Source organism: Zonotrichia leucophrys, chromosome 12 (genome assembly GCF_028769735.1).
Source record: "Zonotrichia leucophrys gambelii isolate GWCS_2022_RI chromosome 12, RI_Zleu_2.0, whole genome shotgun sequence".
NCBI classification, from domain to species: domain Eukaryota; kingdom Metazoa; phylum Chordata; class Aves; order Passeriformes; family Passerellidae; genus Zonotrichia; species Zonotrichia leucophrys.
Genome location: NC_088182.1, coordinates 13,974,752 through 13,995,952, shown reverse-complemented (window position 1 = coordinate 13,995,952; position 21,201 = coordinate 13,974,752). Strand labels below are relative to the sequence as shown.

Sequence of the window (21,201 nt, the reverse complement as noted above, 5' to 3'; positions counted from 1 at the left end):
ACTCCCCAGAGTACCTTCTGCAGCTTCCCTGGGCATGGCTGCCTGTGCTGGGCAGCGTGAGCGGGCAGTGAGGTGGTGCAGGGCCCCCAGGAGCTGGGCACTGGGCTCCCGGTGCGCCAACTGCGCCGCTTAAAATAGGACAGTGAGAAACACGGTTGGGGGGCGATAAAAATAGCTGTGGGGAGGGGGGCCTGGTGGCGTGGACAGGGCTGCGGGCAGCACAGTGCCAGTGGCAAAGGGACAGCAGGTTGTGGCAGTGCCCCATGCCCCCTTTCCCAGGGTAAAGCTGCTGCCAGCTCACAGGATCAGGGCAGAGCCCATGCAGGAAAACTCATGCACTGTTGGACCCATCCAGAGCCAAACTGGGGTCTGTGCTGCCTCTCAGCAGCAATGGCAACTGTGCCCAGCATGGCGACACCACAGAGTCCCCCAGCTTTGCCCACAAAGACCATGCCAGCTGTGCCAGGAGAATTTATTTAGGTTAATGAGACCATAGGAAGTGCCAGCAGCAGCACTGCTGGGGTAGGGGACCGTGGTGGCCCCTGGCCTTTGTCACCAGCCCCACGTGCCCTGTGGCAGGCAGGTGTCAGAGGATGTGAGATCCTTGTGCCCATAGAGGCTGTGAGAGTGGGTGGGCACCTGGCAGGAGGTGGCAGGGCTGAGCCATACCCGCTGGGCACAGCCCTCCCCTGCCCAGCCACGGTAGCAGTGGCAGCGGAAAGCAGCCCACGGGCTGGCACCGGGGCCGAGGTGCAGGAGGGTGCCCAGCTCGTGGGGCTGCCGGCGCACACAGCGCCCGTGCCCGTGGCACTGCCCGTAGCTGCACTCTCGGGCTGCTGCCGTCACGTTGGCCACGTAGGGACCCAGGGTGGACACGAGGTAGTGGTGCAGGCTGGCACAGCTTTCCTGGGGAGGAAGCACCAGTGAGAACCCATCCCAACCACAGAGACCTGGCCAGCCCTCCCTGGTGGGCACAGGCAATGTGGCCACCCCGTACATCCCACATCCCACAGCCTCTGGTGCTGCAGGGGCAATACTCACAGCCGAGTGGGAGTAGGACAGGTCTCCCCAGAGCACGACTCCAGCCGCTCCCAGCGCCGCGCTCTCCCCGATGGTGTGCACCAGGTCAGCCTGCCAGGAACACAGATGTGACCCATCTGGGGGACACAGCCTGTGTCCCTGTGCTAACCAGAACCCCCGCGTGCTGGCACCCGCAGCCAGCTCCAGCCCCACCGTGCTCACCAGCTGCAGGAAGCGCGAGGAGCGGCGGAAGGAGAGGCGGGAGTAGGGGATCACGGGCAGGAGGCCGTGGGCCCCGCGGGCGGCCACGCGCAGGGCCTCGCGCAGCCGGTGGTGCACGAAGCGGCGGCGCAGCGCGGGCGGCAGCGCCAGCGGCAGGTAGATGCTGGGGTACAGGGCAGAAGAGGCGGCCCAGAGCCAGCCCAGACGGTTGTTCCGCTGCACCTCTGCCAGCTGGCACCGCCCGGTGTAGTTTGCCTCCTTGGCCCAGTTGCTGTTGAGGCAGTCGGGAAAGCGGTAGAAACCCCAGAGCCCCCCGGGGCGCAGGGCTCGGCCCACCAGAAGCGTCTCCTCCATCAGAGCCTGTGCCGCCCGCTCAAACTCCAGCTGGGCCAGCTGGAGCTGCTGCCGTGCCGGCAGGAAGCCGTGCTGCTCCCGCACCCACTGCTCCGAGGCTGTCCGGTATATCCTTTTGGCTCCCCAGTTCTGGGCCCACAAGGGCCTCCACTCCTCCCAGTCCACCACGGCCAGGCCATGGAAAGCAGGTCGCAGGAGGAGGCGGATGTCCTCAGCCACCCTGTTGATGTGGGCATCGAGGGAGACACGCTGGGGGAGGCCCCCGTTATGGGGCACACCATGCTGTGACAGGTAGGGGTACAGCCCAAACTTGTTCTTGTAGAAGATGGTGATGTTCTGGCCGGCAAAGTGGCCACCCTGGTTCTCCACGATGCCGTAGTCGCCGAGGGGCAGCCCTATGCCAAAGCGGCGCTGGCAGCGCTCGGTGGGGACGTTCCACACCACGGCAAAGGGCTGCCCGCCTGCCAGGGGCTCGGGTGCCGGGCTCTCCTCGCTGGCTGTGCCCAGTGCCAGGCAGGCCCACAGTGCCAGCACCAGCACCATCCCGCCTCACCAGCTGCTCGCGGGGCCGGCACCCTGCGAGGAAAGGAGAGCCGTGGGGATGAGGCTGTGGGATGCAGGGGGCATTCCAGCAATGCAGGCACTGCCCCCCGGCACATGGTGGACTAGGACTGGCCACAGGGGCTGGGCTGTCCTGCAAGCACATGCTGCCCACCCCAAAACCTGACAGGACTGGGTACACTTGGGGCTTTGAGATCCCTCCTGCCTCAGCACTGCCAGTGTTACCCTATGCCTGCTGCTCTCTGGTGCTGTGATCCTACTTGCACCACCACAGCCATGGCACAGCACTGGAGTGGCACTGCAAGCCACTGACCCTGGTGCCTCAATTTCCCTGCTGGCTCCCAGTCCTGCCTGTAGTGGAGGCACCAAGACTTCCTGGTCCCCATTTCAGCACAGTGCTGAGCCAGGCTGGGTGACCTGCTGAAGGACCGAGTCCCACCAAGAGGCATGCTGTGGGGCCAAAGGGACAGCTCTGTCCCTCACAGCCCAGGCAGGGCCAGAGGGGTCTGGTGCCCCTGCCCAGCACTGGCCAGCTGCCCAGAATGAGGGGATTAGGCGGGGAATGGGCCCAGGGCCGCGTGACACAGCAAGGACAGCGCTAATCCCTCGCTGCCAGGCCGGACGCTCTCTCTGACCTTCCCGCTCCCATGCCTGTCCCTCACTGACACCAGCTGCCTCAGGGGGGCTTGGCCACCTGCCCCCCTCGCTGTGCAGTGCAGGGGACCTGATTCTGCAGCCCCACCACCGTGCCCTACTCCCACAGTGCCCCCCCCCACCCAGCCATCCTGTGCCTCAGTTTCCCCAGACTGCTCAGTGAGGACAGCTGTGGCCATGCTGGAGGCCACCACTTCCATCAGCCCCAGCTGCCCCACTCAGTAAATCCTGAGTGGAGGACACAACTAGCGGGACTGGGCAGTGCTCCTGGGGACTAGTGCCAATGCCACAGCCTGCGGTGGGCCTGGCTCCCCACCATGCTGGTGGTCCCAGAGCCCCAGCCAGGCAAGCTGGGGGCCAGGCAGGAGCAGAGGCAGCGTGCCCAGGTAGGGCAGGGTACGGGAACTCTGCCCATTCCCTGCCCCAGCAATGGGGCCAGGGTGATCCACAGAGGCTGGGGGAGCTGGTGCCAGCCCTGAAGAATGGCAGCAGTCAGGCAGGGCTGCGGCGGGCAGCTCCCACCCACACTGCTTTAATCACTGCTCGGGGCCCCTCAGATGTCCTTCTTCATCCAGAAGATGGGGAGCCCTTTGGCATCGCGGTGCGGGGTCTGCAGGAGGCTCTGCTGCTCGCCGCCCTCAGCCAGGACACCCCTCGCCCAGATCACAGTGGGTGGGGGAGGCGGTGGGGGCACAGCGAGGGGCGGCGGGGGCGGCGGGGGGACCGCGGGTACCCACGGCCTGGTGCTGGTGGCAGCGGCAGCCCCAGAAGGGGCGGAGAAGAGCCGCAGCACCTCAGAGGATATCGCCGGGCTGAGAAAGGCCACGCTCTGCACCGGCTCGCCCAGGACATAGCCCAGGTGCGCATAGAAATGCTGCTTGTCGTGGGTGGTGAGGCGCAGGCAGCGAAAGCCCCGGGCCCGGGCCCACTGCTCAGCGGCCTCCATCAGCCGGCGCCCGTAGCCCCGGCCCCGCAGCGCCCGCGCCACCACCACGCTCTCCACGAAGAGGTCATGGGGACGGCTGAGCACGCGGGACAGTCGCACGTGGCCCACGAGCTCGCAGGGCCCCTGCCGGGGGGTGGCAGGGCTGTCGCTGGGGCCGCGGCTCCGCAGCAGCAGCAGGCACACGGGAAAGGCGTCCGAGGAGCGCTGCAGCGAGTGCAGCCGCGACGCACGGCTCTTCCCCCACTCCTCGCCCAGCAGCTCTGCACAGGCTTCCAGCAGCTCCGGCCTCTGGTGCAAGGGGACCAAGGTGAGCTCCTCTGACACAGAACCCATTCTTCTCACTGACGGGAAACCAAGCAGGTCACAGCTTAGAGGCAGTAAGGCACAGACCGTACGTGTGTGTGCTCCCCCCAGCCTGCCACTGGCCCCAGTACAGGCACGGTGCCCCAGCAGCACAGCCAGATGAGTTCATGGCAGGTCCAAGGACAAACAAGAGACTCATGGCAGGGAAGTGGCACATGGTGCCAGCTCCAGGAAATCATGCCATGAGACATACAGAAAGCTCTAGCACTGCCAAATCAGCGGAGGGGCAGGAGGCACAGTGCTTCCTCCCCAGTCCCTGCCACCAGCTCCTGCCACCTTGGCACCCATCAGACCAGCTAGCTCATCACACATGTCCTCAGTCAGGGTTCTGAGGAGCCCAAATAGCCTCTGAGGGGTCAGAAATCCCCTATCCTACATCATGCTGTGGGGTCCCCTCCCTCAGCCTGGCAGTTCCCCTTGCAAACAAGCCACAGGCAGAAGGCAGGAGCAACCACCACGCCAGTTGATTAACTAGGATTGAGCAAACTGCTCCACTTCCTCTCTGGGGGTTGGGGAGGGACTCAGTCTGCCCTCCCACACCCGAGGTTCTTCTAGGAGACATGGTGGGGTCACCCCCCTAGCTCCAAGACTCCTGACTCACAGCCCAGCCTGCACTGTCCCCTTCAGAGGCCAAACCCCACCAGCACTCCTGAGGAGGTGATGGTTTCCTTCTGCCTGCCCAGCAAAGCCACGCCATGACCTCAACAGCATCTGCCTGCCACCCACCTGCCCACATCACCCTGCCTTCACCCACCCACCCACAGGTGGGTCTGTACCCACCCTGCTCACAGTCACTCTGCTCAGTCACTGCTCACGCTGATCCTGCTCACGCTCACCCTGCTCACACTCACCCTGCCCGCTGCTGCTGGCTCCTTTGCCCCGGGTGCCAGCGCAGCAGGAAGCAGCCCAGGCTCATGACCAACCACAGCGCCTCATTCTGCTTCCCCGGTGTGAATGACACGTCTGTCCAGGGCCCCACACAGCACCCCCCACTTCCCACGCTGCACCCCCACACGGGGCACTCAGCCTGCCTACAGCCCGATTGCTCCAAACCACACTGCACTCACACACAGACACAGCAACTGATCGATGCTCCCACTGCATGGCTGCATCTCCTGAACACGGGTCCCCACCCCACCACTGATCCTCGCCGACCACCACAGAGCCAACACTCACCTCATTACTGACCTGTCGTTTGACCTGCCATTGACGGCTCACCCCACCAGTGACCCCCCACCAACTCATCATTGACCCTATCATTGACCCTATCAGTGACCGCAGCATTGACCCATCACTGACCCCACGCTCACCCATCACTGGCGCATCAGTGAGCCCCCACCAATCCGTCATTGACCCCAGCATTGACCCAGCACTGACCCCCCACCAACCCGTCATTGACCCTAGCAGTGACCCCAGCACTGACCCATCACTGGCCCGTCCCTGGGGCACGGCCGAGCCCCTGTCCCTGCCCGTCTCCCCGCTCTGTCCCTGCCCAGCCCGGTCCCGCCCGTACCGCTCTCCGGCCCCGCCGTCGCCGTCACTTCCTTGGCCCGGCCCGGCCCGCCCGCGCCCTCTGGCGGCCGGAGGGCGCACGGTCCGTGCCCCCTTCCGCACTGCCCTTGGCATGGGTTCCTTCAGCCTCAGAGCCTGAGCAGCAGCTCCACAGCAGCCTGGGGCCACCAAGACCAAAATTCCATAGCCTGGACAGGCTTCCAGCCAGAGACGGTGGCTCCTCTTGTAATGCCCTGGGGTGCTGAGCCTGGGGGCAGCATCAGTCCCCACTGGTGCATCCATTGCACAGGCTGGGACAAGCTCTCCCTAGGCCTGTTGCCCTGCAGAGACCAGTGCAGGACGTTCCCACTGTCCTTCCCTGACTCTCCCTGTGCCAAAGAGAAAAGAGATTGTTTGCACATAATAAAATTTCTGCACAAAAGCAGTTTTTAGCTCTTCAGAGCACTATCCGTCCCCGACAGAGAAACGCTACCCCAGCATGGCCAAGGACGGGTCCCTGGCACTCCACAAAGGACATGGGAAGGGAGCAGAGGCCATGCCCGGCAGTGGAGGCTGGTTAAGGGTCCCTGAGGGGCAGGACAAGCTGACCATGGTTTCGGAAGCACCAACCCACTGTCACTGTCACCACGGGGGCTGCCAGCTGCGGGACAGCGCCCGAAGGGCCATGGGGGCAGAGGAGGCAGCCCGGGGGCCCGGGGGCTCTGACAGCCGCTCCAGGCTGCGGGTCCCCGGCACGAGTGGCCGGTCCGGCCGCAGGGACCCCGGCACCGGCACCGGAGAGGCAGGGAGCGTGGTCAAACAAGGGGGCGTGGCTACGGGCAGAGGGCGGGGCTGATGCGTGACGTCACTCTCTAGTGACAGCGCGGCCGTCGGACCGGGACAGGGCAGGGCGCGCTTCCGGGACCGGGAGGTGGTACCGCAGGGCCAATGGAAGGCGGGATCCTGCCGGCCACAGCCAATAGGCTCTGTCGGGGGCGTGGCCTGGGCCCCCGTGGCGGCCGGGGGCGCCCACGTGCGGCGGCAGCATGGCGGCGGCGGCGGGCGGCAGGCGGGCTAAGGCCCCGCGCGGGGCGGCGGCGCGGCGGCGGCCACGGCCGGCGGTAAGGACCGGGCCGGAGGGAGATAGCGAGGCCGGCGAGGAAGGGCTGCCTCGCGGGGGTCCCCGCCGTGGGGCTTTCGCTGCGCCCGTCCCCATCCCCATTCCCGTCCCGTCGATCGCCCCATTTTGTTCCGCAGGCACCGGGCGCCGATGGGAGACCGCGGGCGACGGCCGGTCGGCCCGCCGACGAGGAAGTGTCCAGTGATTCCGAGACAGAGAGGTAAGGGCTGCGCCTGGGCAGTGCCGCTACCGCAGCGGGGCGTCGGCATCGGGGGATGCCTGTACCGGAGAGATGCCGGACCGGGGGATGCCTGTACCGGAGAGATGCCGGGCCGGGGGATGCCTGTACCGGAGGGGGTGTCTGACCGGGGATGGCTGTAGAGGGGGTGTCGGACCGGGGGATGCCTGTACCGGAGACATCCCGGACCGGGGGATGCGTGTACCGGAGGTGTGCCGGTACCTGTGGGGTGCCGGTACCGATGCTCACGCACACGTGTCCCCGCAGCCCGTTGTTGGGGCGGCGGCGGCGAGAGGCAGCGGAGGAGGAGGTGGAGGAGACGCCGCAGGAGAAGAAGCTGCGCTTGGCCAAGCAGTACCTGGAGGAGCTCCGGCAGCTCGGTGAGTCCCGCCCGGTAGCGGTGCCCCGCGGGGCGGCCTCGGGCGCTGAGCCCGAGCCTCACGCACTGTCCCGCTGCAGAGGAGGAGCGGGCGGAGGACGAGGAGGAGCTGGAGCCGGCGGATCTCATCGGCGACCGCCTGAAGGAGGACGTGGTGAGCGGGGAGGCGGGCGCGGCCTCTCGGTCCCCTTCCCGCGGGACCGGGACTGAGGCCGCCCCTTTGGCTGAACGTGCCCCTTCTTCCCCAGCTGGAGCAGAGAGGCCGGCTGCAGCGCCTGGTCGCCAAAGATGTGAGTGCCGGGGCGCCAGACTGCCAGTGCCAGCCTCGGGGACACGAGGGCACGGCCAGCACAGTGCAGCCTTTGTCCCTGGAGCAGTCAGGGTGCGGTGCTGGGGTGCTGCTGTGCCTGGGGAGGGGTCCTGGGCAGCCCAGCTCACATCCTGCTCTTCCTGCAGGTACAGCCCCCAGATCCAGCCAGGATCCGTGTGCTGCGGGGACACCAGCTGCCCGTTACCTGCCTCGTCATCTCTCCTGATGACAAATTCATTTTTTCTGCTTCCAAGGATGGCTCCCTCATCAAATGCAAGTGTTCACCTGGGGCTGTGACTGGCTGTTGCCAAGCCCAACCCCTGCAGGGACCCAGGTGCCCTCTGAGGTGGCTTGGCCCTTGACTATTCTTGGATTGTGCATGATTCCAGGCTGTGTGGAAGGCTCATTGACACTTTTGGGAGTGGTGGGAGGCTCCCAGAGGGTGATTGTGACGATTTTCCCGCAGGGGAGGTGGACAGTGGGAAGAGGCTGTGCGTGGTGCCTGGGGGGAAGAAGGGCACGGAGGAGCGGCACATGGGGCACGCGTCCCAGGTCCTTTGCATGGCCATTTCATCGGACGGCAAGTACCTGGTACGGGCACGGGGGGGAGAGATGGCCCTGGGGAGTGTTCTCCCTGGGTTCTGGGAGCACAGCCTCATGCCCACATGTGCCTTGCTGGGTTAAAGCAGCCCCTATCCCCTGCTGGGTCAGGAATGGGTCCCTGGGACAGCCACAGCCCATGGAGTGGGGGTGGAGGCAGGGGTGGGCTGTGGGTCTCCAGGGTGCAAGTGTCAGGTGTCCCCTGCTGCCTGCCAGGCTACGGGAGACAGGAACAAGCTGATCATGATCTGGGATGCCGCCACCTGCAAGCGCCTGCACATCTTCACGGGGCACCGTGACGCCGTCTCGGTGAGCTGGGGGTGTTTTGGGCACGGTGTTGTGGGGCCAGGCAGCTGTGTCCTGCTCAGCATCCCTCACTGCTGTGCCGTATCTGTCCGTCTGTCCCAGGGCCTGTCCTTCCGAAAGGGCACGCACCAGCTGTACAGCGCTTCCCACGACCGCTGCGTCAAGGTCTGGGACGTGGCTGAGAACGCATACGTGGAGACCCTGTAAGACCTGGGGAAATCCCACTGACCCCTCCAGGGTGTGCCCAGCAGCCCTGGGGAGTGAGGGGTAGAGGGCCCTGCTTGCCAGAGCTGTTTGTCATCATCTCCTTGTGCAGGTTTGGACACCAGGACGTCATCACAGGGCTGGACAGCCTGAGCCGGGAGTGCTGTGTGACCGCGGGGGGACGGGACGGCACCGTGCGGCTCTGGAAGATCCCTGAGGAGTCACAGCTCGTCTTCTCTGGGCACCAGTAGGTCTGGGGTGGCAGAGGGGGCTGTGGGCAGGTGTGTCCAGTGGGGGCAGTGCTGTGTGGGTGCCAGGAGCCCTGCAGGATCCCAGAGCACACCTGTAGCTGCTGGTACTTGCCTCTTCTCTTCGCAGGGGCTCCATCGACTGTATCCAGCTCATCAACGAGGAGCACATGGTGTCTGGTGCAGATGATGGGTGAGCACGGGGCCAGGATGATGCCTGGGTGGGCAGGGTGCTCCCTCAGCCCCCTCATCCCTCCCATCCCTGCAGGTCTGTAGCCCTGTGGGGGCTGACGAAGAAGAAGCCGCTGGCGCTGGCTCGGCAGGCGCACGGTGAGCACGGCACCGAGGGCCTGCAGCAGCCCTGCTGGGTCTCAGCCGTGGCTGCCCTGCGCAACAGTGACCTCCTGGCCACAGGTGTGTGGGGTGGCAGCCTGGGGGGACACCAGTCCTGCTCCCACGCCTGGGCTGGGTGCATGACAGGCTCCTCTCTGCGCCCCAGGGTCCCACAGCGGCTGCGTGAAGCTCTGGAAGTGTGGGGAAGGATTTCGGAAACTGGAGCACCTCTTGGACATCCCCTTGGTATGGATGGATGGGCGGGCTGGGAATTCTGGAGCTGGGCTGGAGGGTCTCTGAGCAGGGACTGCCCTTCTTGGGCAGCAGGAGAAGCCCATGGGAGCCCCTCACCCTGCCCTGTCCTTTTACCCTGTGCTGTTCCCTCCAGGTGGGTTTTGTCAACAGCCTCAAGTTCTCAGCAGCTGGTGACTTCCTGGTGGCTGGCATCGGGCAGGAGCACCGGTATTGTCCCCCCTCCCTGGTGCTGCCTGCGGGTGCAGCTTCCCCCTCCTTTGGGTCTTGTTGGATGGTGACCCCCTCATCTCTCTCACCCACAGGCTGGGACGGTGGTGGAGAATCAAAGAAGCCAAAAACAGTGTCTGCATCATCCCCCTGAAACAGAAGACCACAGCCTCCAGCCCTGAATCCCCGGGCAGCTCCTAGCCCTCTGTCCCTGGAGCCACTGGAGCAGGTCACTCTGTCCCTGGAGCTGTGCCCCCCATCCCTGGTGCAGCCACCACCGTGCTCAGCAGGATGTGAGTGGGGGTTGTCACACGGCCCCGATTCTGCTGGCCCCCATGTCTTGATGTGGCTCTGCCCTCTGCGAGGGTCTGTTCCCTTCTCTCAGGTTTGGCTGTACCTGAGCTCTGGAACAATCCATTTTGTAAAAAAAAAAAACAACACCAAAACCACTTTATTTACATAAATTACAAAAAAAAAATCACACTTTTGTTCACAGAAAAAGTCTACTGTTAAAAACTTGGTTGGGCTCAAATACCTGGGTCCTGTTACTTGCCCTGAGCCTCCAATGCCCCCTGGGCTCTGCAGGGGCTGGGGTCAGCAGGAATTTGTCTGCCCCCACTCGTGCCAGTCTCCCAATGAGGGATGAGAAGCGCCACACCCAGTGAGGGAAGCGATAGGGGAGGCTTAGGCCCAGCCCAGCCACGCTCGGCGGCTCTCCTGAGGCCAAAACCAGGAGGAAAACATGAAAATGCAAAGCACTGTGGAAAGGGTGATGTGGTCCAAGGCTTGGCACAGAAGGTGATGGCAAAGGCATCCCTGGGAAGCTGGGGTGGGCTTTGGGGCACAGGCAGTGTGTGGCACCGCAGTGGAAGTGGGATTGGTGCAAGCCAAAAGCAGGAGGTGGAACGTGGCTGGAGAGGGAGTGGTGTGTGCCCAGGGCTGGGGACAAGGGGCAGGGGCTGTGTCTGCACCAGGGCTCAGTGCAAGGGACAGAGACGGGGTATTTGTGCACAGCTCAGTGCGAGGTCCGTGCCGTGTGCACCACGGCTCAGTGCAGGGCTGGGGGACATGGGGACGTTCACCATGGCTCAGTGCAGGGCTGTGGGGGCACATGGCTCAGTGCAGGTGACACAGAGGGATGTGCCATGGCTCAGTGCTGGGGACCTGGGGACGTGCGCCGTGGCTCAGCTCGGGGAGGGGGTGCTCACCATGGCTCAGTGCAGGGTGTGGAGGACAGGGTACATGTAAGGTGGCTCAGTGCAAGGGGAGGGTGACACGTACCATGACCCGACATGTGGGATGTGTAGCTCGTGCTGGGGCAGGGACTGAGCCTCCTGGCTGCACCTGGCACCTCAGCAGGCCGTGCTGCGGGCACTGCCCTCCCTGGGGAGCAGTGGGGGTGCTGTGTGGCAGCACCACAGCCTGGCCCCTGTCCTTCACAAGGATGACGTTGTGGAATCCACCACCTCACGGCCATTGCACACCGTGGGCACGTACGGCGAGGCTGAGCCTGCACAGGAAGGCAGCAGTCAGGGCTGGATTGGGGTCTGGCAGCAGCTCTGCTCAGCATCCTGTAACAGTGGTGCCCAGGGAGTTGGGGTGGAGGGTGCCCAGGATGGCCATATCCCCCCGGGTGCCCAGGGTGGTTATATTCCCTGGAGCTAAAGGGGAGAGTGCCTCGGGTAGTGACAGGAACATGGGGGCAGCTGAACCCCCTGTGTGGGGTGGAGAGTGTCCCCTCAGAGCAATGAGGGCCCCCCAGGAGCAGAGTCCCTCTGGCAGCTGTGCTGTGCTGGGAGATGAGGGACAGAGGACAGGGAAGAGCCCCTGGGGACACATCCACCATTTTCCCCCGCCATTTCCCCCACAGCCCACCTTTCTTCAAGAGCCCATGCTGGGGTGCCCACACCCCCCCTCCCCAGCAGGACAGGGGTGCTGTCCCCCGGCCCTGCCCCAGCCCCAGCGTGCTCACCGTGGGACTGGCTGGAGCTGGCGGCTGCCACGCTGAAGCGGGCGGTGCCCACGCGGTGGCTGGCCACGTTCTTCTGCGGCTGGAAGAGGATGATGTGCAGCTTGGGGGTGAAGAGGCAGCCGAGGACCACGGTGCCGCTGAGGCTCACCGAGATGCACATGGTGGTGGTCTGGACCTGGAGACAGGGGTGGGCATCAGGTGCTCCACCCGTCAGCCCTCTGCCCCAAGCAGGGCAGGATGAAGCCCATGCTGTGGCGCCGGCCAGCCCCACTGGGCACAGGCTGCACCCTGCAGGCACATTCCACCCCACACCACATCCCTCTGTCAGGGTGGTCCTGCAGGAGACCCATGGGCAGAGTATGGACACTGCCCTGGTGGGGACGAGTTGCCCCTGCAAAGCAGGAACACCCCAGCCCTGCCCGCATGCCGCTCTGTGGCACTGCCCAGGGCCAGAGCCTGCACTCCCCCATCCCAGTGCCCACTCTCTCTGGGGGTGCAGGTCCTCTCTGGGAGTCCCTGACTAACTGCCCCACCAACTCCTCAAGGCCCATCAAGAATCTGTTTCGTTGTCCATGCCAGGATGTGCCACATGCTACCCAGTTCCTGGCACTGCTTCCAGCCCAGGTACCAGGCTCGCCCTAGGGCTGGCACTCATGCCCTGGGCTCTGGTGAGCCAGGGGCTGTCTCATGCTGTTGTGTCACCAGGCTGAAGGATGACTATCATTGCTCCATGATAGTCATGGCTATGGGGGATCTCTGGAGGTCTCAGGACCATTTCCCATCCTCATCCCAGCAAAGGAGGGAGGGGGGCAGGTCCTCTCTCCAGGATTCATTGCCCCATCAGCCACAGCCCTTCAGGACCATCCACCTGGTCCTGAATTACCTAGGAGGTGACCATCACTAGGTGTGTGGATGCAGACCCTTCCCCAGGCCCATGCATCTCCTAATCATGGACCCTGCGTGGCCCGGATCTCCAGGACCACTTAGATCAAGCCCTGTCAGAGCCCCTCAGAGCTCCAGTTCTTACACGGTAGTCGCTGGAGGTCACGTAGAAGATGGGCAGGAAGGCCAGCCAGATGATGCAGGTTGTGTACATGGTGAACCCAATGAACTTGGCCTCGTTGAAGTTTTCGGGACATTTCCGTGTCTTGAAGGCGTAGACCGTGCAGAGGACAATCAAGAGGACATTATAGGTGAGCGAAATGAGCATGTTGGAGTCACGGTTGTTGCACTTGAGGGTGACAATGTACCTCTTGTCAGGCTCAGTCTCCTTGCCTGTGCCAGGGGTCTCCACCAGCAGCCAGATGATGACGATGATCAGCTGGCAGGAGATGAGGGCCATGCAGATGACCACCTGTGATGTTGGGCTGATGAAGCGGGGCCGCTGGACGCCCTCCTTCACCCCGCTGAAGATCCTGGCGATGCGATTCGTCTTGGTCAGGAGGGCCGAGTAGCAGACAGCAAAGGAGGTGCCCAGCCCCAGGCGCCGCAGCGTGCACACCCCCGTGGAGGGCTTGGCGATGAAGATGAAGGTCATGCTGTAGCACATGAGCACCCCAGTCAGCAGAATGTAGCACAGCTCTCGTCCAGAGGCCTTCACGATGGGAGTGTCGTTGTTCTTCACGAAGACCCCGATAACGAAGAGGGTGGAGATAAAGCCCAGGCAGGAGATAGTGACGGGACCGATGGCCCAGACGTCTTTCCAGCGGATGTACTCCTGGGGCAGCTCGTAGCAGCCATTCAGGGTCTCGTTGGGCCAGTAACCAAGGCCGCAGTCCATGCAGGTGAACTCGTCCAGCAGGTACTCGTAGGGCTGGCAGGGGATGCAGATCCAGCAGCAAATGTCTCCCGGCTGCATGCTCTTGATCTCATTTTTCTTGCAGGGGTCGCTGCACTGGGACACGGGAATGGAAGTCTCGGCCCAGGGGATGAGGCTGGTGTCCAGCATGAGCCCCTCTGCCCAGTAGCCCACTTTCTGGTACCGGTACCGCCCGTCCATGTGGTGGTAGTTGAAGATGTTGTAGCGCCCGATGCCGTCGCCGTAGCGGTCAAACCGAACGACGCTCTCCGTGTCCGCTGGCCTGAAAGGAGCTGCAGGGAGGAGAGGGGGAGACAGTCACTGCCCCAGGGCAGAAGAACACTCACTCCAGCCTCGAGGCAGGGCTCATCCAAAGGGTCACATCCCACCATGGCCACAGGAAAATGCCCAGCCTGGTTCCTGCCTTCATTCCCATCCTTGCTGCCTGTGCACATGTTAGAGGCAGGAAAGCAAAGGTGAAGAACCACCCACTTGCCTGAGAACCTGTGAGCCCCAGCCAGCTCTGCAGGGACAGAGGGCAGTTGTGCAGCCTCCATGGCTCTCAGTGACTCCTGGGAGCCAAGACATCCTCAGCCCAAGTCACAGAGGACATGCTTCTAATCACTCCAAACTACATGGATCCCTGATCAAGGGTATCCTACCAGTCTAATCCCTGAAATGTAAATAAATCATGATGGTTGGAAGGACCTTGTTCTCGAGGGTCCCTGGGGCTGGGTGGGGCTGGTCCACAGCTCCTCCACACATTTCCACTGGGAATAGAAGGCCTTGCCTCCCAAGGATGATGGTGGGCTGGCCGTTGGCACCTCAGGACAACCACAGCCCTGGGCATGGGCAGGCTGGAGGAACTGGAGGGTTTTGGGTCAAATTTGGGCCTCCTTTTTTCCTATTCTTCACCTATCCCTTTCCAGTTTGGCAGCCAAACCCCATCTCCGCTTTGGACTCACCGTCAAAATTAACATTGAGTATAAAGTCCTTGTAAAACCTCTTGCCATTGACAGGCTTCATGGCATCACAGAGCTTGGTGGAGTTGGGGCACAGTGTCCGGTGCATGTTGTGCAGAGAGTGAGCCATGGCATAGACTGCATTGACCACAAACGTGATCTTGGACTCTGGCTCAAACTTGCCTGTCTTGAGAGAGTACCGGCTACAGTCCTGCGTGTGGAAGCTGCACCTGAACTTCTGCTCCCAAAACTCTCGGAACCAGGGATTTCGGCTGTTATTGTAGGGGTGGAGGCTAAGGAAGTAGGAAGCAAACTCCTTGATGGGGTAGGCTGCCAGTTCAATGGTGATGGCTCCCTCTGCCACCGCTTCACTCCCGGCCACCACGCTCTCCAGGGCTCCCCACCCATCACTGGCCACCCACATGAAGGACACGTTGGCTCTCTGGGCAGCTGCCAGCAGCTCCCGGGCATCTTCGCTGCGGGTGAACAGCACGACCACTCTGGCATTGGGCTTCTGCAGCAGAGCCCGCACCACCCCATCGTAGGTCTTCTTGTTCATGGAGCGCCCCACCTTCTCGGAGGTGGCGATGCAGATGTTGCGCATGCGGGCTTCCTGCTCGAAGGCCTCGATCCCCGTCTCGCCGTAATCGCCCTCGGAGGCCACAGTGGAGACGTAGGTCCAGTTGAAGAAGCGGAGGATCTCTGCCATGGCCTTGGCTTGGTAGAAGTCTGGAGGGACTGTGCGGGCGAAGTAGTCATAGCGGGACTTGTCGCTGAGCTTGGCGCTGGTGGAGGCATAGCTGATCTGCGGGATCTGGAAGAGCCGCAGCAGGTTGGCCACCTGCGTGCAGGAGGAGAGGTGAGTGCCTGAAGGGGTGGCCAGCAAGGGACATTCCTGTGGGGAGACCCCCGCCCTGTACCCAATGCTGCATGATGCTCCCAAACACAACCATTGGGCTGAGGAGCAGCCCATCCCATCCCAGAGCATCCTGATCTGTGGAGGGACTGGAGAAGAATGGATGGCACATTCACAGAGTGCCTGAGCCCTCAGACATGCTCATTAATCTTTATTTTTTTTTTTTTTTTTAGTGTTTCAAGCACTACACTTTGAAATTGTGGTCTGGGGATAGGACAAAAGCAGAAAGTCTGCCATAAGTGACCTGTGGGAGATTCTCAATGGCAAGGAGAAAGCCAGGATGCCTGGCAGCCCTACAGCACAGGGGAAAGGGTTCTAGGGGCTGGGAGCCAGGGCAGAGTCCCCCACCAGGCTGGGGGATGCTGCAGAAGTGGGTCAGGGGAGCGGCGCCTGCGCATCCCACATCAGCAGCTCAGTGGGACTGGCACCTTCCAGCACTCAGCAGAATCCTCGTTAGCTTCAAAGGGGAAAAATCCCCACTAATGAGGCTGTTAAACCCAGGCTCTGGGGGCAGCAAGGGGACCTCGGGTGTGCCAGCGGGGCTGCCAAGCCTGCCCACATCTCACTGCTCCCCAGGCAGGAGACGTGGCTTAATTAACGTGGACAAATGATCCTGACGACAAATTCCCCTAATGGCAAGAGTGTCCCCGAGTGCAGCGATGCTGCCTGTCCTCACCATGCATGGGAGCTGCCAGCCTGCCATGCCCCTCCAGTGCCCCTTGAGCTGCCCAGCCAGCCCACATTCTGCCCCTGCTCACCCTGCCTGCCCAGAACTGGGACATGGGGACGTGCTGGGCTCCCAGCAAGGCAAGGGACAGGTGCCCAGGTGGGCTGGGATGCTGCCTCCATCACACAGTCCCAGCTTTTTCCACCCCATGCTGGGGGATGCAGGGACTCCAGGGACCAGGACACACAGTCTGGCACATGTTGGGGACTCATTAAATCTCAGCAAGCATGTGGCCCACCGGCCACCCCTGTGACTCAGCTGGTCCTGCTGAGTCCTGCATCCTCAGGGGATGCTCTTCTCCCTGCTGTAACCAGCCTCCAGGTCCACAGAGGTGTGGGTTTGGGGACTGAGATGCACCCCAGGCAGGGTCACAGCCAGGCCTGAAGCTTGAGGTGCCTGTGGGATCACTGGGGACACAGGGGCACTCATCCTCTGAGCACAGCCTGCCTTAGCCAGGCAGCCCTATGGCTGAGCCCCTCAGAGGTGCATGTCCCTTGCAGCACCTCATGGGCTGACCTTTGGGAGGGAAAGGGGGACAGTGCCCCCTCACACTGATCTGCCCTGCCTGGCACAGTCCAGACATGAGCTGGGCTGAGGAGCTGCACTTGCCACCTTGAACCCAGGAGAGGAATAAACACCTGTCCCCATGTGAGGCTTGGCTCCTATGGCTAATGGAGTGTTGGGGGATTCATGCAGCCCCCCAGGGGACCCCCAGGCACATCCCCCACAATCACAGAGGGATGGCTCATTCAGATGCCCACCTAGCATTCCCTCCCCACTGGAGGAAGGGGCAGAGCATCACTGTGAGGGCAGAGTGAGCTTCCCTGTGCCACACTGGCAGTGGCATCACTGCACTGCTGCCAGGGTTTTACCCCTCTCCCCCACTTCAAAGCCCCAGCCCCATGCGAGCCCCTGCTGCCCCTCAGGGAGGTACCTGGATGGACACGTCGCTGTAGGAGCCGCCGATGACGCCGGTGATGGCAGTGGGAACATCATCGTGGACGGCGTAGGAGCCATCAGGGCAGATGTGCTCAGAACCATCCACCCTGGTCAGGGAGGCACGCACGAAGTCAAGGGACTGCTCTAGGGCATAGGTGTCCTTGGAGCAGGTGTCCAGGATGTGAGCACCCAGCTTCACCCCCGGCAGGATGCTCTCGTCCCTGTTGATCTCGTCCAGGGCAAAGAGCATGGCCTCCAGGCGCTGGATGCCCCGGTGCTCGTTTATCTTGCCGCAGTCTTCGCTCCCCACTCCTTTCTCATGCACGGGGAAGAGGCCCCCAATCACCAGGTCCCCATCCATGCTGATCTCCTTCTTGCCAGCCATGCCGTGCCCAGCAGCCAGACAGGTGGCCAGGTGCATCAGCCCCAGCCAGGCGGCCAGGGGCACCGCCATGGGGGGCGCTGGTGCTGGCTGGGGGACCCACGCCACCCCACGTCACCCGCTGCCACCCGTCAAGGCGAGGGTGGGCAGTCCCCAGGCATTGGGTGGTGGGGGGTGGCACGGCGTGGTGTCGGAGGGAGAGAGGTGGTGTCACCCCAGCAGAGCCCTCGGCACCTGGAAAAGCAAAGGGAAAAGCTGCTGGGTCTGTGGGATGCAAGGCATGACAGGGACAGGGACAGTCAGTGCTGCACGGGAGAGCCAGGCCATGAGCCTGCCTGTGCCCCCCACCTGGGGTGCCCTTAGGAAGAAATCCCCTGCAGAAAGGCAAGATAAAGAGGTGCAATAGCTCCCACAGTGACCCAGAACCCCCAGGACACACACAAGTGACACAGATCCCAGGGCACATGGAGGGACACAGGGACAAGCCTCCCCACAGCACTCCCAGGGACACACTGGCATAGGGTGGGCACAGAGCTGGCCCCTCTGGCAGCATCGGGCAGAACAGCCTGCAGGGGGACAGCTTGACAGCCCTAAAATATCACACAGGGGGAAAGAGCCAGGGATGTCACCTGGCACAGGCAGACCAGGCTGGGCACACAGAGCCAAGGCCGGCTCCAAGCCGAGCCCCCGACCCACGCAGCAGCATCAGGGGTGCTGACAGATCCCACCCTCCAGCTGAGAGCACTGCCAAAAGCAGCCAGCCAGGAGCCCACAGTCCCCACAGCACCCAGTGCCCACAGTATTTTCATCTCCATCCCACAGCCATGAGGCTGCTGCTGCCCCCAGAGATGTCCATGGCACCGGGTTGGAGCAGGGACCCTCCACTGGCTTCACCCTCACACAGCAAGGCGCAGGTTCTGGCAGCCGCGGTGCTTCAGAGTCTGTTCTCTCACCACCGCCCCTTCCTTCCCTGTATACTAAATTCAGAGATTTCAGTAAAAGTAAGAGCCAGGTTTGCTGACTCCTTCTGCAGAAAGCACGGAGGCGCGGGGGAATCAAAGGCTTTTGCAGCAGGCAGGCCTTGTTTTGGCAGAGGATGCAGTCCCCTCCGAGATTGGTTGTCTTTTCCCAAATCACAGGAGAGATTTGTTTCCCATTTGAAGCTGACTGCTGAAATCCCTCGAGGCTGGCATTTCAGAGACCACGGGAGAAGGAGACCCCTTGGCAGTCCAGAAGCCTCAGGCTGCTCTGGAATGGGAAGCTGCTGATGCTGTGACCGGACCACGGCCTCTTCCACAGCCCAGCAGTGCTTGTGGGGGCACAGAGGGTGGGAGGGGGATGCCAGGGAGTGCTGCCCCCCTGTAGTTCCCTGCAGCCATACTGAGGCTGCTCTCCCTGAGCAGCAGGAGGGGACCCCCTGATGCCCCCATGCTGCTCCCAGACAGGTGATGGCTGTGCTGGGGAGCGCTCCGGCAAGCAGCCAGAGCTGGCAGTGATGCCCAGGGGGCTGCAGGCAGCAGTGTGGCACAGAGCCTAAAGGGGTGGGGTGGGGTGACACATGCAGACCTCCTCCTCTTCCTCCATGCCCCTAAGTGCATATTCTCAGGTGCTGTCTGCTGCTGCTGAGTCCCCATCTGTCTCAGAGCATCTCCTACCTGACCCCGCAGTGTGAAGGACTTTGGAGATGAGAGAAGGAAGGGTCCCTGCCTTATTTCAGGAATAAATGCTTCTAAGGGACTCGGGGTTCCCTCAGGCAGGGGAGAGGCCACAGGCACATGGATTATTGATGGAGCCCATCAGTGGCAGGCTGAGCCTGGCACAGGGGTCTGGTAGTACTGGGAACCCGGGTCCCTGTGATCCAGATCGTTTGGGGCAGGTGACAGGACCCACCAGATGAAAGGCACCTTCAGGCCAAGCTCCTGTGAAGGGCAAGCCAGCATCCGCCGGCAGCGAGCCACGATGGGCAGCGAGCAGGGCTCCCGCCATTCCCGCGGCTGCTCCCCTCGGCTGGTTCAGTGCCGGGGGTTTGACAACCCGCGGGAGCCGCTGGAGAACGCCCGGGGAATGGAAGCACGGGGCAGGGCAGAGCCAAGTCCAGCCCGACAGCCACGGAACGGCGGGAAGCTCCAGCGGGCAGCCTCCCCTCGCACCGCGAGCGGGGTGGGTGAGAAGGGGCAGCGACTTCTCCGTGCTCGGAGCGCTTCCCACTCGTGCCAGGAGCCCCGACCCCGCCGACACCGCATCCCAGGGGCCGCGCGACACCTGGGCCGTGTGCGAGAGCGGCGGGGCTGCGGGGGCGCAGGGACAGTGTGGCCTACCGCGGAGGTCCCGGAGGTCCCACGGCCACCGAGTTCTGCCAGGAGCCCCCTGCTGTCCCCTGCTCAAGGACTGCCAGCCCCGAGACCCCGCGGGGCAGAACCGCTTCTCCAGGGCGCTCCCCCGGCCCCGCGGCCGCCCCGCATCCCGTCCCGAGCGCGCCCCGAGATCCGGCTGCCCCCTCACAGCCCCCTCAAAGCCCCGGATCTTCCCGGCCCGCACAGACGGACCGGAGATCGGAGGAACAGTAGGGACCGGGGTCTGTCCCCGCCGGGCCGGGCGGTGACCCCGCGTCCCTGCCCCGGTGCCGGCGGGCAGCCCCGGCCGGGAGCGGCGGGTCCTGCTGAGCACCACTGCGGGCTCGGGGCTGCCGGATCACCGGGGGACCAGAATCCCCCATGCCGCTCTCCCGGGGCGCCGCGTCTTGCGTCGGGCAAGGGTGAGCGGCGGGAGCAGCCCCGGTGCCACCCCGACCGCCCGCATCCCCGGCCCCGCCTGTGCCGGTGCCCGTGCCCGTGCTCTGCTCTCGTCCCGCAGCTCTGTGAGCCCCGGCACCGGGCACCGGGCTCCGAGCCCCGCCGTGGCGCGACCCCGACGGCAGCGGGATGTCGCCGGTCTCCGTGCGGCTCCACCGCCGGTACCGGGGCTGTGGAGACGGAGACGCGCCGCCGGGGCACGACGCGAACCGAGGTCACGGCGACGGGAGCGCCGGGGTGGGAGCGCAGCCCTTACCTGTGCCCGGTGGACTGTGCCGGGAGCCGGTGCCGGTGCCGCGGCTGTCTCGGAGCTGCGGCTGCCACCGCCTCCCGCCGCCGCCTCTGACACTCCGCCAGCCCCAGCAGAGCGGAGCCGCTCCGCCCCCCGCCCGGCCCGGCCCCGGCCCCCGCCCCGGCCCGGTGGGCAGCGGCACCCCCGGGGCCGCCCCGACTGCCCTCCGCTCGCTCCGGCACCGGCCGAGCCGGGCAGGGCACGGCCGGGGCTGGGGTAAAGCCGGGGGCAGGTGGCCAGGTCCGGGCAGAGCACAGGCAGGACATGGACAGAGAAGATAAAACATAGGCGAGACACAGCCAGGTCCAGCAAGAGATGGTCAGACTGAGCCACAGCACCGACAGGATGCAGACAGGACATGGCCAGAGCAGGCAGGACACGGGCAGAGCAGGCAGGAGCTGCTCTGCACGCCGGCAGACCTGGCAGGGCACAGCTCAGCACCTGCTCTCCCGGCCCCAGAGCCCCCAGCTCATTCCCAGACAGTGAGAGGGGACCCAGCCCCAAACCAATCCCACAGCCACAAGCCGGTGCCCCAGGGTTTGTTCCCCCCTTGCCTGGCCTGTGCCCAGCTCCCCAAGTCCTTGTGAGGGTTTGAGGCGCCCGGCATTAC

At 63.8% G+C, this 21,201-nt stretch overlaps 4 protein-coding genes across 6 annotated transcripts; 1 reads left to right on the top strand and 3 right to left on the bottom strand.

Moving 5' to 3' along the window:
- Positions 1–175: 175 nt before the first annotated feature.
- Positions 176–7,485, bottom strand: HYAL3 (hyaluronidase 3). Of its 2 annotated transcripts, none has more exons than XM_064724331.1 (4): positions 7,328–7,485; positions 1,243–2,172; positions 1,042–1,131; positions 176–906 (listed from the first exon to the last, which is right to left on the bottom strand). In XM_064724331.1, the coding sequence occupies exons 2-4, from the start codon at positions 2,137–2,139 to the stop codon at positions 553–555; spliced, it is 1,341 nt and encodes a 446-aa protein (XP_064580401.1). In that variant the 5' UTR covers positions 2,140–2,172; positions 7,328–7,485; the 3' UTR covers positions 176–552. The 2 variants fall into 2 exon arrangements, with proteins under 2 accessions (XP_064580401.1, XP_064580399.1); XM_064724329.1 differs by lacking the exon at positions 7,328–7,485 and adding an exon at positions 5,544–5,621.
- NAA80 (N-alpha-acetyltransferase 80, NatH catalytic subunit) lies at positions 2,140–5,645 on the bottom strand. Its single transcript, XM_064724335.1, has 2 exons — positions 5,634–5,645; positions 2,140–4,098 (listed from the first exon to the last, which is right to left on the bottom strand). The coding sequence occupies exon 2, from the start codon at positions 4,088–4,090 to the stop codon at positions 3,365–3,367; it is 726 nt and encodes a 241-aa protein (XP_064580405.1). The 5' UTR covers positions 4,091–4,098; positions 5,634–5,645; the 3' UTR covers positions 2,140–3,364.
- RRP9 (ribosomal RNA processing 9, U3 small nucleolar RNA binding protein) lies at positions 6,658–10,152 on the top strand. Its single transcript, XM_064724444.1, has 15 exons — positions 6,658–6,732; positions 6,869–6,951; positions 7,237–7,349; positions 7,429–7,502; positions 7,597–7,638; positions 7,805–7,931; positions 8,125–8,249; positions 8,475–8,567; positions 8,667–8,767; positions 8,881–9,015; positions 9,147–9,209; positions 9,285–9,430; positions 9,516–9,595; positions 9,738–9,811; positions 9,907–10,152. Exons 1-15 carry the CDS (start codon positions 6,658–6,660, stop codon positions 10,010–10,012), a joined length of 1,437 nt encoding a protein of 478 aa, XP_064580514.1. The 3' UTR covers positions 10,013–10,152.
- Positions 10,153–10,246: 94 nt separating this feature from the next.
- GRM2 (glutamate metabotropic receptor 2) lies at positions 10,247–20,625 on the bottom strand. Of its 2 annotated transcripts, none has more exons than XM_064724323.1 (6): positions 20,556–20,625; positions 17,121–17,741; positions 14,547–15,384; positions 12,811–13,874; positions 11,784–11,958; positions 10,247–11,321 (listed from the first exon to the last, which is right to left on the bottom strand). In XM_064724323.1, the coding sequence occupies exons 2-6, from the start codon at positions 17,577–17,579 to the stop codon at positions 11,248–11,250; spliced, it is 2,610 nt and encodes an 869-aa protein (XP_064580393.1). In that variant the 5' UTR covers positions 17,580–17,741; positions 20,556–20,625; the 3' UTR covers positions 10,247–11,247. The 2 variants fall into 2 exon arrangements, with proteins under 2 accessions (XP_064580393.1, XP_064580394.1); XM_064724324.1 differs by lacking the exon at positions 10,247–11,321 and having other exon boundaries at positions 11,817–11,958; positions 12,811–12,930; positions 13,034–13,874.
- Between the last annotated feature and the right edge of the window lie 576 nt (positions 20,626–21,201).

Bases quoted from the DNA above. Each gene is read 5' to 3' on its own strand.
- HYAL3 (XM_064724331.1), bottom strand. From the start codon at position 2,139: ATGGTGCTGGTGCTGGCACTGTGGGCCTGCCTGGCACTGGGCACAGCC. The intron at 1,132-1,242 runs GTGAGCACGGTG...TGTTCCTGGCAG, and splicing joins CCTCGCGCTTCCTGCAGCTG to GCTGACCTGGTGCACACCAT. The intron at 907-1,041 runs GTGAGTATTGCC...CTTCCTCCCCAG, and splicing joins TGTCCTACTCCCACTCGGCT to GAAAGCTGTGCCAGCCTGCA.
- NAA80 (XM_064724335.1), bottom strand. From the start codon at position 4,090: ATGGGTTCTGTGTCAGAGGAGCTCACCTTGGTCCCCTTGCACCAGAGG.
- RRP9 (XM_064724444.1), top strand. From the start codon at position 6,658: ATGGCGGCGGCGGCGGGCGGCAGGCGGGCTAAGGCCCCGCGCGGGGCG. The intron at 9,210-9,284 runs GTGAGCACGGGG...CCATCCCTGCAG, and splicing joins GTGTCTGGTGCAGATGATGG to GTCTGTAGCCCTGTGGGGGC. The intron at 9,596-9,737 runs GTATGGATGGAT...TGTTCCCTCCAG, and splicing joins ACCTCTTGGACATCCCCTTG to GTGGGTTTTGTCAACAGCCT.
- GRM2 (XM_064724323.1), bottom strand. From the start codon at position 17,579: ATGGCGGTGCCCCTGGCCGCCTGGCTGGGGCTGATGCACCTGGCCACC. The intron at 15,385-17,120 runs GTACCTCCCTGA...TCCTGCACGCAG, and splicing joins ACAGCGACGTGTCCATCCAG to GTGGCCAACCTGCTGCGGCT. The intron at 13,875-14,546 runs GTGAGTCCAAAG...TCCTCCCTGCAG, and splicing joins ACTCAATGTTAATTTTGACG to CTCCTTTCAGGCCAGCGGAC.